General features: G+C 37.6%; 1 protein-coding gene across 5 annotated transcripts in view; it reads right to left on the bottom strand.

Annotated features, from left to right (window-relative positions):
• LOC115221195 overlaps positions 1 to 19,162 on the bottom strand; it is a 711,260-nt gene that overhangs the window by 60,792 nt on the left and 631,306 nt on the right. For all 5 annotated transcript variants that reach the window (XM_029791347.2, XM_036510940.1, XM_029791345.2 and 2 more), the window contains 5 exons: positions 15,979 to 16,137; positions 15,567 to 15,767; positions 12,531 to 12,700; positions 7,704 to 7,863; positions 4,699 to 4,782 (listed from right to left, as the gene is read on the bottom strand). In XM_029791347.2, coding sequence (XP_029647207.1) covers positions 4,699 to 4,782; positions 7,704 to 7,863; positions 12,531 to 12,700; positions 15,567 to 15,767; positions 15,979 to 16,137 — 774 coding nt within the window. The remainder of the gene's footprint in view (positions 1 to 4,698; positions 4,783 to 7,703; positions 7,864 to 12,530; positions 12,701 to 15,566; positions 15,768 to 15,978; positions 16,138 to 19,162) is intronic.

The raw sequence follows: 19,162 nt of genomic DNA, 5'->3' as shown, positions 1-19,162 counted from the left end.
TCTGTTACAGTAATTAAACTAATGTAAACTGAAATAAAAAAAAAATTAAAAGCCTGGCCTTATGATTGTATTAGAATACCATCAAAAGATCTATCAACAGACTATACTATCGCTATAGCAATGACTTTAAACTTATTACTAACAGTAGATTTATATGTTACTAGCAGTATCGCCCGGCGTTGCTCGGGTTTGTAAGGGAAATAACTATATAAGCATTTTTAGAGAGTTATAGCCAAAAAATAGCAAAAAAATGCATTAAAAATGGAAAAAAAATGATGGTAAATTTTTTTTTAAATCGTTGACTCATCGTAGACGTTTTTAGAGAGTTACTTCCCTTATATAATAGCGAAAAAATGCATTAAAATGGAAAAAAATGATGGTAAATTTTTTTTTAAATCGTAGACTCATCGTAGACACGCGCTAATACCCAGAAGGGCTCGATATGAATCACGACTATAAGATACCCGGTTTTGGTTAAATTGCACCGCAAAATGTGGGAGTAGTTAGGAATCTAAATCGTAGGAGACAGACACACAACTTGACTTTTATATATAAAGACTAGTAGTATCGCCCGGCGTTGCTCGGGTTTGTTTCGACCCTTTAGAATTGGCGAAAATTCACATAGGTGAAAAGGGAAAAAAATATGAACAAATTCACTGGTAGTAAAAATACCTTACATAAAGAGGCAGTGCAAGACATCTCTGTTGATTAATTTAATATAAAATATAATTTAGAAATCATTGTATTTGCTTTGGATTTTGATCAGAACGTAATCTTATTAAGTAAACTAAACTTTAACATTAAATTTAGTAATAAATATCATTAATTATGATGAAACTAATAGTAACTAGCGGGATTGCCCAGCGTTGCTTGGGTTTGTTTCAACCCTTTAGAATTGGAATTTTTGAAAAGTAAAAATTTTGCATTATGTAGCTTGTTATTCTCTTTAAGTGAACATTTTTCTGGTTGAAATACACCGAAAAATGACGACACAGCAGTCAAAAAATCGTAAAAAAAAAAGGGATTTTTATAGAAAAAAAGCACCTTTTTGATGTAAATAACTTTTAGTCTTAACATGATCTGATTTGAATTTTATTTTCTATGGAATGAAGAGCAAGAGTATACTGAATTATTGCTGAGACCCCACTTCGGTCATGATTGACCAAGAGATTGCACCTAGAAAGTTACCTTCCCAGGCACAAGTCTGGGCAAGGTTGTTTATGGAAGACAAGCAGTCGCCCATGCATACCGGCCTCCCCTCTCCACGCCACCAGTGTTATCCAAGGGAAAGGCAAAGGCCGATACAGCTTGGCACCAGTGATGTTGGAACTCATTTCTACAGCTGAGTGAAACTGGAGCAACGTGAAATAAAGTGTCATGCTCAAGAACACAATACACAGCCCGGTCCAGGAATCGAACTTACAACCTGACGATCGTAAGCTTGACACTTTAACCACCGAGCCATGCGCCTTCACTATACTGGATTATAACACCAGGTTATCAGTATTGCTATACCTAGGTGAAATAATATATATATGTATATATATCATCATCATCATCATCATCATCGTCATTTAACGTCTGCTTTCCATGCTGGCATTGCTTGGACAGTTTGACTTAGGACTGCTGAGCCAGAGGCTGCACCAGGCTCAATCTGATCTGGCAAAGTTTTTACAGCTGGATGCCCTTCCTAATGCCAACCACTCCGAGAGTACAGTGGGTGCTTTTACGTGACATCAGCATGAGGGCCAGTCTGGTGGCACTGGCAACGACCACGTTCAAATGTTGCTTTTCATGTGCCACTGGTACATGTGCCGGTAGGGTGACTGGCAAGGATCATGCTCAAATGGTGCTTTTCACGTGCCACTGGCACAGGAGCCAATCCGTGGCCCTAGCAACGATCACGCTTGGATGTGCTTTTAACGTTCCACTGGCATGAATGCCAATCAGGTGGTACTGTCATCGGCCACGTCAGTGATTTTGATTTTGATTTCACTTGCCTCAATAGGTCTTTGCAAGCAAAGTCCTTTGTCCAATGAATGAGGGGTACTCATAAGTGGGCCGGTTACTCCCCACATTTGGATGTGCTTTTAACATTCCACTGGCATGAGTGCCAATCAGGTGGTACTGTGATCGGCCACCTCAGCCATATATATATATAGTGAGAATTTACAGAAAAACAAAAGACAAAGATGGGTGTGTAAACAACAAACACATGTATTAGTTTAACGCTTGGGAAGTGAGAAAGTCTTTTATGTTTCGAGCCTACACTCTTCAACAGAAAGGAACACAGAAATAAACAGGGAGATATGTATATATAGTAAAAAAGAAGGGATCAATTACAGTGACAATTGACAAATCCCTTAACACCTTGGCGGTCGTTGGAGCACTGCAGCCATGCAGTGTGACTAGGGTGAGAAAGCCTGGCAGAGCCCACCCCTCTCCAGGCTAAACTCATTTCTACAGCTGAGTGAACTGGAGCAATGTGAAATGAAGTGTTTTGCTCAAGAACACAACAGATGTCTAGTCCAGGGATTGAAACCACAATCTTACAGTACACTGCGGTACTCATTTCAACAGCTGAGTGGACTGGTGCAACATCAAGTGAAGTGTTTTGCTCAAGAACACAACACATTGTCTGATCCAAGAATCAAAATCTCAATCTTGCAATTGTGAGTCCAACACCCTAACCACTAAGCCAATTAAATTAGATCAAAGCAAATCAACAGTAAAGCTCACTTGATGTTTTGGCTGGACAGTTTATTCCAAATAATCCTGGAAGTATATTCCTCAAATAGAGAGACTAAATTATCAATGTCTGTCATGAAGGAGGAAGTCATTTTATTTAGGAAAAAATTATATTTGGGAATGAAAAATGGTGGGGAAAAAAATAGTTTGATAAACAAAGGGTCTTTTCTGTGTTTTAGGGGGTTCGTGGAACGTGGAAATGGGTGAATAATAATTTGATATTTGGCCCTCAATGGTTAGGATAGGTATATAAAGAAGAGGAGTGTTAGTGAAGTGATAGTGGAGAATGGAGATACAGTGAAGGTGAAACAAAGAGAAACACAGGCTAAAGTAGGTATAACAGCAGAATAAAGATAGATTTGATGATAGGATTGTGAGACTATGTTTGTAAGTATGAATATAGTATGTATGTATATAAATATAAATAATGCATATGTGTATATATATATATATAAATAATGTATATATATATATATATAAATAATGCATATGTGTATATATATATATATAAATAATGTATATATATATATAATAATGTATATATATATATATATATATAAATATATATATAATGTATGTATATATATATATATATATATATATAATATATATATATAATGTATGTATATATATATATATATATAATGCATGCATGTATGTATGTATATCTATTTATCTATCTATATATATCATATATATATATATAATGTATGCATATATATGTGTGTGTAAATATATAATGTATGTATGTTTGCGTGCATGCATACATATATACATACACACACACACATATATGTATGTGTATATACATATATATGTATATGTGTATACATATATATTTATTTATGTATGTATGTTTGCGTGCATGCATACATATACATACACACACACAAACATATATGTACGTGTATAAACATATATATGTGTATACAGATATATTTATATATGTATATATATAATTGTAAATGTGTGTGCCTGTATGTATATATATATATATATATAATATATATATATATATATATTATATATATATATATATGTATGTATGTATGTATGTAGGAATGTAATTTGCATGACTTTATTCCATAAAAAGTTGATGAGAATTCGGACCGGACACATGAAACGAAATGAATGGTCAATAAAAATCCAATGAGAAGAGATCTGTTACAACGAACGACTCCAAAGGAGATAACAATCCCATTAGAACAAATGTGAGGTCAGACCTATTAGACATTAGACGGAATGAGAGCTAAAATGTAAGTTAACCTTATTCTTGCAAAAACACAACTACTGTGTTGTTTGCACAGAATTATTATTACTATAATCCTCATCATCATTAGTTTTTATAACACAGTACAAAAGTTTTCACATCTTCACAGGGTAATATGTAAAATCGATGTAGAACCTTAAGTAATGCCAAAACTGTTGATGGTTAAGACAATATTTACAATATTATTTTCATATAAGAAATGCTAAAAAAAAACCAAAAAAAAAGACCACCAGGAAAGGAAAACAAATGATACCAAAGAGAAATTCAAGCATCTAATATCAAATAATGGGAACGTTTTATATTTATTCATCCATAAACCATTCTCTGAACGTTCACATACACACATTAGTGATGAATTTCTATAGGGTTGTGTGCACAGAAGCTGGTCTGGAAAAGTGGTAAAAAATAATCCAGCCTCTTTAAGCTAAAGAGAGTCAAGTCACGGGAGCATGCAGTAAATAAACGAAACAGATTGAATCAGAGATAAGTCCTTAATACTGTGTACTCGAGAAATTTTTAGCCTAGGCCACTGCTGGGACTTGATGAAGGAGGGAAACTAGGAGAAGGAGAAATGAAGGATAGTTCTGTACTTACACAAGATATTATTATAATTTATATGATATAGTTTATGTAGTAAAGAAGGAGTAAAGGCTGAAGATGTCAGAAGTAGCAGGACTTACCTGGATGTATGGCGCCACTGCACGAGATATCTCTCTTTGTTTCTCAGTAACAAGATCTTTCAGTTGTGATACCATTTCCCTGAACTGTAAAATAAGATGCCAAATTAATATCACTGACTTTCTATTCACTGTTAGTTAGTATCCACATGTTTATTTGGGGTTTAGCTTTAATACAAAAATATATGCCCCCTACTGCCTTCTAGGTTCCCTATAATAAATACTTGTAATCATTAGCTAATCTTTATCATAAAAATTTTCTAGGGTAAACCAGGGAAACCTGGGTCTCACAAAGAAGATGCAGATGTAATTAATTTGAACACTTCATCATCATCACTTAAACTCTGCCCTCCATGCTGGCAAGGGTTGGATGGCTTGACAGGAGCTGGTACGGCCAGGGCCCATATCAGGTTCCATAGTCTGTTTTGGTATGGTTTCTACAGCTGAACAGTCTTCCTAATGCTAACCACTTTAGAGAGTGTACTGGGTGCTTCTTATGTGGTACCAGCACTTTTTCATGCGACACCAGCATCAGTGCTTTTTACACTTATAATGATAATAATACAAACAACTACAACTCTTAAAAGTGGGGTCCAAGCTGGGTCAAGGCTCAATGAATTAAAAACAGGTTACTGTTGTTTAACCCCACATCAGTCCTGACTGAACAGGACCTGGATCATAGTCTGAGACCATCCTGTCTTCTATTCAGATATAGTCTATCAAGAACTACGTTATTCAGTGAGTCACTCCTGTTTGAAGATTTAGCTTCTATTTCAAGCTGGTTGATATAGCTTTGCGTTTATACACAGAGCACATTCATAAGGGATATTATCCCCAGGCAAATACTGCAGTTAATTTGCCTTTTGTGATGTAAACTTCATTAAGGCGCAGGAGTGGCTGTGTGGTAAGTAGCTTGCTAACCCACCACATGGTTCCGTGTTCAGTCCTACTGTGTGGCATCTTGGGCAAGTGTCTTCTGCTATAGCCCCGGGCCGACCAATGCCTTGTGAGTGGATTTGGTAGACGGAATCTGAAAGAAGCCTGTCGTATATATGTATACATATGTATATGTATGTGTGTGTTTGTGTGTCTGTGTTTGTCCCCCTAGCATTGCTTGACAACCGATGCTGGTGTGTTTACGTCCCCATCACTTAGCGGTTCGGCAAAAGAGACCGATAGAATAAGTACTGGGCTTACAAAGAATAAGTTCTTTGCTCGACTAAAGGCGGTGCTCCAGCATGGCCACAGTCAAATGACTAAAACAAGTAAAAGAGTAAAAAGAGTAAAGAGTAAGTATAATAGATAGACAGTTATGTAAAAAATTATTTTCCTTTTTGATAAAACTGATGCAAAGAATTTGGTGTAATTGATGATCTTGTTAAAACAAATTAATGTTCATGGAACGTGGAATATGGTATAAATTTCTCTTTAATTGGAATAACAAATAATTTTATTAAAAAAATGTAAAGGATGAAACTGATTAGAAAAGAAGACCCAAAACATCTCCTTTTAATTGGATGACAAATTCTCTCTTCAAATTTTCATTAATTTTTTATGCCTTTCTCTCCTACAGGAAAAGAGGCTACAATATTAAAACTAATAACTATAAAACAAATTACACTGTTAATTTGTCTAAAGAAGGAAACAATTTGATCCTAACATCCGAAAAATACCCATAACAAATATTGTCTGCTATGCACGTAGGGATAGCTGAGTGGTCAAGGAATTTTCTTTGTAACTACAAGCTCCCAGGTTCACTTTTCCATTGAGTGGGTGGCATCTTGGGTGAGTGCATTTATTGTAGTTTTTGGACTGATCCAAGTCTTGAGAATGAATCTGGGCAGAAATTGTAAAGGTGCAGGTATGGTGTGCAGTTAAGAAGCTGGCTTTGCCGTCATGTGGGTTTGTCTTCTTGTGGGTATGTAGGACTACGTTATCTAATGTGTTCTTGCTTTAAGATGGGAGAAGTGTGATTTGAGAGAAATTTGACTGCTATTTCTAACTAGTTGAGCAACTATGTAACCGCTGTCTTATCGGTTTGTGAAGACATTATGAATAAGAGATGTTTCAATCAACCAATATAGAAATAAAATATATACAATATAAGAACAATATGGTTACAATATAGATATACAATAAAGATATAACATAAATGAAATAGATACAATATAAATATAACATACAATATAGGCAAATATATAAACAGAGTCTAGTAACAACACAGATACAATACAGATACAACATAGATACATTATAGATATAACATACAAATCTGTTACAATACAAAAACAATCTACCAAGAAACTGGTACAATAAACACAGACACATTATACAAATAATACAAACGATATTGATACAACATCTCTATATATGTAAACGCCAAAATGTCTGTGTGCGTGTCCTTTATTATATTCAGTTAGAGGGCTTGCACTTTCTATGGTCATTCAAAACCATCCAAGGGTGGTTGTGCACATATTTACATTTCCCCAGTCACCCCGCAAAGCCATAAAAAAAAATCAATAGAAGTGACTTTTCTATCCAAAACCCAATCAAAATGCTCGAAACTTGATACGCCAATTGAATGCCAGCTAGCTGTATGTGATTGGTCGGAGATTTGGACAGTACTCGCGTGTATGTGCGCACGCACGCAGCTGTATATGCATGCACTAGCACTATGACCCGGCGCCGGGTCATATATATATATAAGAGTATATATAATATAGATGCAATATAAATACAATACAGGCATAATTTAATGAAAGCAGAATTACAGTATAGACACTACATAAGAACAAATATGCATATAACATAGATACAATATTGATATAATATAGATCCAAGGTAAGTACAATATAACGACAAAATTACAGTACAGTTATAATAAACATACAATTAAAAAAATTGATATTGTAAGAGCTTTTGAAGGAACCCAAGTAAAGAATACAAATGAATATAAATACATATGAATATAAAAAGAATATAAAATAAAATGTTATGATGTGGTTTACCTTTGTATGAAGGCTTGCCATCAATTGGGCATTTACTCTCTGTACTCGATCTGTGGCAACCTCAAGAGCTTGTAGCTTTTGAGAGAGTACAGCCATGAATTGTTGGACACGTAACAAGATGGAATGGTGACACTTATCTAACACTTTCCATAAATGGAACCTGAAGAATAAATAACAAAAATATATAAATATATGGTGCAGGTATGGCTGTGTGGTTAACGGTGGTTTCGGCTTCAGCTGCACTGCATAGTACCTGGGTAAACGTTTTCTTCCAAAGCCTTGGGCCAACCAAAGACTTGGGAGTAGATTTGGTGATCAGAAACTAGAAGAAGCTCATCGTATATTATGTGTGTGAGTGTGTATTCTTGTCTTGACATCATGTGATGATTGTAAATGAGCATCACTGTCATGCAAGTGGGGTTGTTCCCTTCCAGTCCTCCATGGGAAACCAATATTTCTTACCTGTTTACCAAGCAAGGTAATATTTGCCCCATAGCTGGAGGGCAGGTTTTCACAGAAGATTAGAAAAGAAGACGACCTCTTGTATGATGATGAAACTCATTTACAACCATCACGAGATATCAAGGAAAGAAGACACAAACACACACATATATACACAACAGGATTCTTTCAGTTTCCTTCTACCAAATTGACTTACAAGGCTGTGGTTCACCTGACGCTATATTCTAAGACATTTGCCCAAACTCAAAGTGTTAACTAATGGAACTGAACCCAAAAGCAAAACTTCTTAACCACACATCTATGTTAGAATGTATAATTAAAAAGTTGTTTTCTAAGAATTATCGAAAAAATGTCTTGAAAATCAATACGGAAATTTCCTTTACAAACAATGCAATTTGTCGTTTAACCCTAGGCCAAACCTGTTTGAACAGAGAACTATGATCAAAAGCAATCCGACTCATTTATAAAAAGCATTTAATACTGCTTCATTTAATGTATCCTTCCTCTTTTGTAAGACAGTATATGTATATTATACACACACACAAACATGATCATCATTTAACAAACATTAAATGATGATGATGATGTGTGTGTGTGTGTGTGTGTGTTTGTTTATGTCTATGTGTATATATGTACATGTTTATATATATATATATATATATATATATATATATATATATATATTTATATGTATGTATATATTTATATGTATGTATATATATTTATTTATGTGTGTATATATATATATATATATATTTATTTATATGTGTGTGTGTATATATATATATATATATATATATATATATCAAATTATATTTTTACAATTTTTACAATAAAAATGATAATAATGAAGAAATTGCCATGCACCTTTAAGAAACCTGAAAGAATTGATTGTTTTCCAATAAATAAATAATAATGATACAAAAAGAAAAAAACAAAAGATTCATCTCTTGTGATTTCACAAAATAATGAAATAAATACTCAAGTAATTATGCATTGTGCAGAAACACAGCCACTTAATATTTGGAAACAATAGCTGTTACTGTTTTAATTCTCTTCAAGAAATATTTATTCTTTCAGATATATTAACTAAAGTATAGCCCCAGGCCAACCAAAGCCTCTTGAGTGGATTGTGTAGGTTAAAATTGAAAAGAAACCTATTTTGTGTATGTAATATATACATATATATGTATAATATATATAATCATCATCATCATCATCGTTTAACATCCGTTTTCCATGCTAGCATGGGTTGGACAGTTCGACCGGGGATCTGGAAAGCCAGGAGGCTGCACCAGGCTCCAGTCTGATCTGGCAGTGTTTCTACAGCTGGATGCCCTTCCTAACGCCAACCACTCCGTGAGTGTAGTGGGTGCTTTTTACGTGCCAGGTGAGGCTGGCAACGGCCATGATCTGTTGGTGCTTTTTACATGCCACAGGCACGGAAGCCAGTCAGGGCGGCACTGGCATCGGCCACGGTCGGATGGTGCTTTTTACGTGCCACCGGCACAGGTATCACATGTACAATTTCCATTTGATTTTTTGATGTTGATGTACTTGACTCAATAGGTCAAAAACGTACTAGCCAGAAGTGGGATACGAACCCACGGCGGGATATATATATATATACACACACACACACACACACATGCATGCGTGCTCCTCTTTCTTTGTCTTGACACTGATTTCAAATTCTGGCACAAGGACGGCCAGCAGTTTTTAGGGAGGGTTTAAGTCAATTACAACGACCCCCAGTGTTCAACTAGTACTTACTGACCCTCAAAAAGGATGTAAGTCAAAGTCAACTTCAGTGGGATTTGAACTCAGAATGTAAAGATAGATGAACTGCCATTTAAGCGTTTTGCCTGTCGTGCTAATAGTTCTGCCGTCTTGCTGCCTTTCTTTGTCTTGACATGGCACAATTGTAAACAAACATCCCTGTCATAAAAGTGGTGCTGTTTGTTTGCAATCTCCTATGAAAACATGTCCGGATGAAAGAGGAAATCATTATCTTACTTGGAAACAGATTAGGGTTAGTGACAGTAGAGTATTTGGCTGCAGAAAATCTGCTGCAAACACATCCTGTCTTCCTTATGCAAGTATAGGAAAGTAGACATAAAAATGACGATGGGAGAGAAATTTAGCTGTTATTTCAAGCAGGTTGAGCATCCACATACAGGCTCTTTTACCGACTCGGTTTAACAATATTATAACATTGAACAGGTATGGAGAAGACATATAGTGCTTGCTTCCTTGCCAGGTGGTAGTGAAAGATCCATAAAATAGGGATACGGGGTGGAGTTGTTTCTGGGAAAAGGGCAAAGTATCTTGTTTCTATGAGGCACCCAGCATTTACGGTTTCTCTCTCCCACTTCTCATTTTAACTGTACACTTTACTCTTTCACTTGTTTCAGTCATTTGACTGCGGCCATGCTGGAGCACCGCCTTTAGTCGAGCAAATCGACCCTGGGACTTATTCTTCGTAAGCCCAGTACTTATTCTATCAGTCTCTTTTGCCAAACCGCTAAGTGACGGGGACATAAACACACCAGCATCGGTTGTCAAGCAATGCTAGGGGGGAAAACACACACACACATACACATATATATACGACAGGCTTCTTTCAGTTTCCCTCTACCAAATCCACTCACAAGGCATTGGTTGGCCCGGGGCTATAGCAGAAGACACTTGCCCAAGATGCCACGCAGTGGGACTGAACCCGGAACCATGTGGTTGGTTAGCAAGCCACTTACCACACAGCCACTCCTGCGCCTAAAACTTTCACACCAATTATTGATCAATATATGAATACAAAGGAACTGCAATGGCAATTCCAGTCTGACCTTGGTTACGATATGTAATTTAACTTTCCAATGACTTTCCATGATATCGAGCAAGATAACAAGATGATGGGGCTTAAGAGAGAAGCAACTGTTACACCACAAGATTCCTTCTCAAGAATACATACAGTATTGCTTATTTCTTCATATCGCCATTTTTATGTTCTTGCACTGGTGTTGTTTTGTTGGTTGGTTTCCACGCTGATGTAGATTAAGAAGGTTTTAACAAAGATTTAAATGTGCATTAATTTGTCAGAGCAAGCACTTCACAGCTGGATGTTCTTCCTAGGAGCAACCAATTAAATAGGATTTGGATCTATTAGCTGCTACATTGACCAAGTTCAATGAAATAACATAATTTGCCTGGAGATAAATTCTCACGTGTGTGGCTCAATCACCAACACCACACTCTAACTGTCATTTACATATATGACAGGTTCCTAAATAAAATTCTGAAGAGTGTTTTAACAGAGACTAACTACACTAACGTGGTGAAAATCCTTAACTATTGAAGAATTGGTACATTCATACCAAGGCAGAGTTATACCAATTGGTGAATCATATCTATTTGATGGTCACTTTAGGCCAAGACCGAAAGTATTTCATGACTAATTATTCTGAAACATATGTATATGTATATAATATACTCTTTTAACTCCTTTACTTGTTTCAGTCATTTGACTGTGGCCATGCTGGAGCACCGCCTTTTAGTCGAGCCTATTGACCCCAGGACTTATTCTTTGTAAGCCTAGTACTTATTTTCTTTTGCCGAACCGCTAAGTTACGGTCGTAGGATCGCGGTTTCGATTCCCAGACTGGGCGTTGTGAGTGTTTATTGAGTGAAAACACCTTAAAAGCTCTACAAGGCTCCGGCAGGGGGTGGTGATCCCTGCTGTACTCTTTCACCACTCTTTCTTCTGTTGGCCTGCTCGCTTAGCCAGCGGGGTGGCATCATTCAAAGGCTAAAACAATGCGAACGCATTGTGATCAGCGATGTGTAACTACATCTGAGGGACTGGTCGCTCACGTGATCAATATATATATATATATAAATAGATGAGTGTATTTTTACCTGTTAACAATTAACACGGAAAAATAATAATAGTTATCCAGGGCAGCAAAAATTCACAAGTAAAGGTGTTGTAACTCCTTGTTTATAAGTAGAAACTTCGTGTTTACGTTGAATATTTTCAATATATGAATAAAAATGTTAACGCAGGTGTAATCAATATTTTTACTTTCGACACATGTTTTGAAAGTAAAAATATTTATTACACCGTGTTAACTCCATTTTTTTTATTCATATATATATATATGTATATATATACATATACATATATATATACGATGGGCTTCTTTTAGTTTTTGTCTTTCAAATCCACTCACAAGGCTTTCTTTGGTCAGCTCCAGGCTATAGTAGAGAACACTTGCCCAAGGTGGCATGATGCAGGAGAAGAGAATCGAATCCAGTGAGACAACAGCAGGGATGAAGGAAATGCAATGTATGTGAGAGAAGTAGTCTTACCCAAACACAGTGCCCCAACTGACACTAACAGTACGGAAAAGAGGTTCAGTCAGCTGTTCGTTGAAATCTATTGGGCCATATGTTGGAGAGTTGAACTGTCCAGAACGTCTTACAGTAGCCATGTATGTAGCAAAATGAAGGCCTCCTTTTGTCTTGTCATCTCGATTAACCTGAAAAAAGAAAAAAAAATAATGAAGCACTTACATTTCTTTTCTTTCTTTTACTTGTTTCAGTCATTTGACTGTGGCCATGCTGGAGCACCGCCTTTTAGTCGAGCAAATCGACCCCGGGACTTATTCTTTGTAAGCCCAGTACTTATTCTATCGGTCTCTTTTTGCCGAACTGCTAAGTGGCGGGGACGTATACACACCAGCATCGGTTGTCAAGCAATGCTAGGGAGACAAACACAGACACACAAACACACACACACATATATATATATACATATACATATATACGACAGGCTTCTTTCAGTTTCCGTCTACCAAATCCACTCACAAGGCATTGGTCGGCCCGGGGCTATAGCAGAAGACACTTGCCCAAGATGCCACGCAGTGGGACTGAACCCGGAACCATGTGGTGGGTTAGCAAGCTACTTACCACACAGCCACTCCTGCGCCTATTAATTAAAAAAACAGAAGTGTTTTAAAGAGTTGAGAGGCTGTGTGGTAAGTAGCTTGCTTACCAACCACATGGTTCCGGGTTCAGTCCCACTGCGTGGCACCTTGGGCGAGTGTCTTCTACTATAGCCTCGGGCTGACCAAAGCCTTGTGAGTGGATTTGGTAGACGGAAACTGAAAGAAGCCTGTCGTATATATATGCATGTGTGTGTTTGTGTGTCTGTGTTTGTTCCCCCAACATCGCTTGACAACCGATGGTAGTGTGTTTACGTCCCCATAACTTAGCGGTTTGGCAAAAGAGGCCGATAGAATAAGTACTGGGCTTACAAAGAATAAGTCCTGGGGTCGATTTGCTCGACTAAAGGTGGTGCTCCAGCATGGCCGCAGTCAAATGACTGAAACAAGTAAAAGAGTAAATGTCTTATCAGTTATTTGTTTTAGTCATCGGACTGTGGCCACACTGGAGCACCACCTTGAATAGTTTTGGTCAAAAAATCAACCCCCAGTACTTATATTTTGAGTCTGGTACTTTGCTTATTCTATTTTCCTCTTTTGTTCAACCACTAAGTTACAGGGATGTAAACAAACCAACACCAGTTATCAAACAGAGACATGTGTATGTACAATGAGCTTCCATGCAGTTTCTGTCCACCAATTTTGCTCACGAGCCACTGGTTAGCCTTTCCCTTATGAGAGCTCAAAATCTCTCGTGGAAGCGTCATCCAACCAAAATGCAAATATATGGGAAACTACCACCTGTGTCATCTCTTGGGAAAGGTAGGAGAGTCCAGTTTGCTGGACATTGTTGTAGAGCTGAAAACGAAGTAATTTCTACTCTTCTCCTCTGGAAGCCATCTACTCGCAATACCAGAGGGTGCACACTCTCCTACCCTGATGTAATCTCCAGGGATACAGGCATCCAGCAACAGGACCTCCGTAATGCTATGATGGACCGTGAAGTCTGGCGTAGCATGGTAAATTCCATTGTCTCGACCATTGTCTTGAAAACAGTGGAATTTAATTTGAAGGAGACTGAGCTGCTACTTCTAGCACAGTGACTCTCTACCATTTTTTTACCACACCTATAGACCCCAATAATTCCTATTTTATCAAATGGGTCCTCGTAAGCATTCTGTGCTTAAAAAATCTCATAATATTTTTAATAATTACTGTAAATCTTCGAGTATAGTCCGCCCTTGAGTATAATATGCAGGGGATTTTTAGGGGGCTGTACCTCTAAAAAAACTTAAACCTTGTGTATAATACACACTCCTTCTCTAACTCGATTACCTTGACCCCAGTATTCAACTGGTACTTAATTTATTGACTTTGAAAGGATGAAAGGCAAAGTCAACCTTGGTGGAATTTGAACTCAGAACATAGTAGCAGACAAAATACTGCTAAGCATTTTGTACAGTGTGCTAATGATTCAGCCAGCTCACTGCCTTAATAATGATGATGATGATTATAATAATAATAATAATAATAATAATAATAGCAGTAGTACCAGGCTATGATGGGAAGTGTTATCATGTACATTGTTTTGTCCAGGTATAAATACCACGGTGCTTGTCAGTTTTTTTGACCTTAACCAGTTGAGCATGTTCCTTAGTGGCTGACGATATGTGCATCTCTGATCATGAACAGATGTAGTGGGGGAACATCATAGCCATGTGTTGAGAGGAATTCTTTGGGGTTTGGATAATTCACCTCTGGAAACATGGGTGTTTTGTTCATCATCCTTAAACAACCCTTACTCAGGACCTTTTGAGCAGGATGGGCTACTGGACATGAAGAAAATTCTAACTGGGCCCCACCTGCAAGGTCATGCACTGCTCATCACGATATGACATCACCATGTCGCGCACATATGGTTGTGATGCATGTGCCTGGTGTACCCTTATCAGACGGGTAGTCATGATGGGTATACTGGGCTTCGTATATTTGTACCCCAGTGTCACTTACGACATCTCTCACATAATAATAATAATAATCATCATCATCATCGTTTAGCGTCTGCTTTCCATGCTAGCATGGGTTGGATGGTTCAACTGGGGCCTGGGAAGCCAGAAGGCTACACCAGGCCCAGTCTGATCTGGCAATGTTTCTACGGCTGGATGCCCTTCCTAATGCCAACCACTCCGTGAGTGTAGTGGGTGCTTTTTACGTGCTAGACGAGGCTGGCAAATGGCCACGAACGGATGGTGCTTTTTACGTGCCACTGGCACGGAGGCCAGTTGGGCTGGCAACGGCCACGTTCGGATGGTTCTCCTACGTACCACCGGCACTGGTATCACATCACAGCTACAATTTCCATTGATGTTGATCGATTTTGATTTTGATTAATAATGATGACGACGGCGGCGGCGGCGACGGCGACGACGATAATAATAATGATAATTATTCAAACACTTACCGGTGAACACCATTTAGCAGCAGTATAATTGGAAGTATTTTTGGCAGTGTCTACACCTTCGTTCATCTTACAGTAAATCTGACTGTTGAAGAGTTCTTCAATCTCCGAGGCAAGACCCTCCATGATAGGGTTTAAGTCAGACATGAGTGAATTTAGACTTCCTTCAAACGTAGACCGTACACTTTCCCGAGTACCATGGCTCTGCAATGAAAACAACGGAAAAGAAGAATTAAAATAGAACATGGCACCTTGGGCAAGAGAGACTGATAGAATAAGTACTAGGCTTACAAAGAATAAGTCCCAGGGTTGATTTGCTTGACTAAAGGCGGTGCTCCAGCATGGCCACAGTCAAATGACTGAAACAAGTAAAAGAAAGAAAGAATATATAAATAAAAAAGACAGCCATGTTTACCTGTGTTCCTCCATCTGTGATGTAACTTTCGAGATCAAAGACAAATTGTCCCAAATTCTGGACCAAACGCTTTAAACCAATTTTTCTCCGTAGATTTGTAGACTTGTGTACAAAATCTCTCAGTTCCGGAATTTCTGATTCTTCCTCAAATGAAAATACCTTCATAGTTGGGGGAAAGAAATGAAAGAAACACTTTTAACAACTTACAACAAACAAGAGAAAATGCAAACCAAAAAAAAAAAAAGGAGAGTGCAATATTTATGAGCATATCATTAGATATTTTCTTCCTTCATAACCTCTCTATATATAAATCTCTATGCTTAATAAATAGGGTTCAGCAAAGATTTGCTTTACCACATACTGAAGTTTAGAAATAGCAGCCAAAAAACGTTAGCTATTTCTTCTACTTTAAAAAGGGACTCCGAGAAAAACCAAAATACTTGAAAACAATCACACAGGCAGAGAGGAAAAGTAACAAAAATCAAAAATCAATCAATATCTGGTCACCTATGGACGCATGTTTCGGAATTAGGCTGGAATAAGGAATAAATTATTGATTACTTCTTAATTAATTAATTTTACCCTTTGTTATTATAAATCTCTATATATATATAAAGCTGAAGTTGTTTGTGTATGGCAGGTTTTGCAGCCTTCAACTAACACTATCTTCTCCGAGACCCTACGGCACAAGTTGACCAAAATTGAGAGTATGATAGAAGAAGGCTTGCTCTTCCTTCCGTAGAAGAAAAAAAATTCAAATCGGACCATGTTAACACCAAAAAATATTTACATCAAAAAGGTGCTTTTTTTTCTATGAAAATCCCTATTTTTTTACAATTTTTTGACTGCTGTGTCGCCATTTCTCGGTGTATTTCAACCAGAAAAATGTTCACTTAAAGAGAATAACAAGCTACATAATGCAAAATTTTTACTTGTCAAAAATTCCAATTCTAAAGGGTCGAAACAAACCTGAGCAATGCCGGGCGATACTGCTAGTAAACTAATATTCCTTTGGCTCCCAATTGTTACTAGTATTAAGTGTATCAACGCCAGAAAGAATGAAAAGTAAACATGAGTTTGGTGTAGTTTCAAAATATTGCTATGGGAAAAATATTCCCCATTCACCGAGGAACAATGAAAACATTCTAAAGTCATCAACTGTAATCAATTTTGTTTTTCATCTGAATCAAGGTGATTTCACTGGATTCAGCAACATGGGTCAAAAGGAAAACAAAATATGAAAACAAAAGGCGCAGGAGTGGCTGTGTGGTAAGTAGCTTGTTTACCAACCACATGGTTCCGGGTTCAGTCCCACTGCGTGGCACCTTGGGCAAGTGTCTTCTACTATAGCCTCGGGCCGACCAAAGACTTGTGAGTGGATTTGGTAGGCGGAAACTGAAAGAAGCCCGTTGTATATATATGTATATATATATATGTGTGTGTCTGCGTTTGTCCCCCTAGCATTGCTTGACAACCGATGCTGGTGTGTTTATGTCCCCGTTACTTAGTGGTTCGGCAAAAGAGACCGATAGAATAAGTACTGGGCTTACAAAGAATAAGTCCCGGGGTCGAGTTGCTCGATTAAAAGGCGGTGCTCCAGCATGGCCGCAGTCAAATGACTGAAACAAGTAAAAGAGTAAAGAGTAAAAGAGTATGTAGAAACTCACTGGTAGTGAAAATAACTTACATGAAGAGGCAATGCAAAGCATCTCTGTTGATTAATTTATTAATTTAATATAAATTATGACTTAGAAATCATTGTATTTGCTTTGGATTTTGATCAGAGTGTAATCTTATTAAGTAAACTAAACTTTAACATTAAATATCATTAATTATGATGAAACGAATACTAATTAACTATTAAACTTTGTCACTAATTTTGATGAGACTGATAGTAGTAAGCATGATCTTGGCAGGAGACAACGGTAGCAAAACGGAAAATGAAGAACTTAGAATATCTTATTTAGCTATGCTTGGGTAATAGCTAAAAAAAAAAAAAAATGTTTGATTATATACTTCTAAGTTCCTAATCAATAATGCAATCTAAGGCCCTTGTATGACTCTTGAGCCCGGCCAAAGATCTGCACATTCTACTGCGTAATGCACAGCTGTACTGGATGGCAGAGGGAACAGGTGTCACAGTATAAGTCCTTTGACATGCCTTTGCAATCTTCCAACAGGTTGCACATGTTCTGTTGTGAACTAAAGCTGTATATTATTGACCACAGAGACTTCACATATATACTTTGTGTATTTGTCAGTAGGCTGCAATTTAGCATAGTGGAGATTACACTCTGAAAGAGCCATGTGTTACAAAACACCTGAGAGTCATGAACAGGTGGGATAACTCACTCTGAATCCCACTCAGGTGTGACGGACATCAAAGTTTCATCACCTTTGTGGCTTTCAGAGAGGAATCTCCACCACACTAAATCGCAAATATAAGAAGCGTACATGTTTAGTATGTGTAGTTAATAATGGTTATTACACTAGAGCTGTTTCTATTTCATATTTGAATACGGCGACATCATCATCATCGTTTAACGTCCGCTTTCCATCCTGGCATGGGTTGACGGTTCAACTGGGGTCTGGGAAGCCAGGGGGCTGCACCAGGCCCAGTCTGATCTGGCAATGCTTCGACGGCTGGATGCCCTTCCTAATGCCAACCACTCCGTGAGTGTAGTGGGTGCTTTTTACGTGCCACTGGCACATATATGTATGTATATTTATGAGATGGGCTTCTTCCAGTTTCCATGTACCAAATCCACTCGTAGAGATTTGGTTGGCTTGGGGTTATAAAAAACACTTATCCAAAATGTCACACAATGGGACTGATCCTGGAACTGTTTAGTTGGGAAGCAAACATTTTACCACTCAGCCATGCCAGCATCTACATCATGGAAATTTCAGATGAGTAAGACTTTGAATTTATATTTGAAAGCAAAAGTAGTGGGAAAAGTTGAGGGCTGTGATGTTAAGAAATTCAGTTTGGAAGCATATGGTTTAGAGTTTTTGTACCACTGAGGTTATGGAGGCACATGGCCTAGTGGTTAGAGCAGCGGACTCACAGTCGAAGGATCACGGGTTCGAATCTCAGACCAGGCGATATGTGTGTTGATAATGGTGAAACTTCTGTTGACTCTTTCGCCATAACTTTCTCTCACTCTTTCCTCCTGCATTTTGC

This window comes from Octopus sinensis, linkage group LG18 (genome assembly GCF_006345805.1).
Source record: "Octopus sinensis linkage group LG18, ASM634580v1, whole genome shotgun sequence".
Classification (NCBI taxonomy): Eukaryota; Metazoa; Mollusca; class Cephalopoda; order Octopoda; family Octopodidae; genus Octopus; species Octopus sinensis.
The sequence above is the reverse complement of the archived record's forward strand: the minus strand, read 5'-3'. Positions and strand labels throughout refer to the sequence as shown.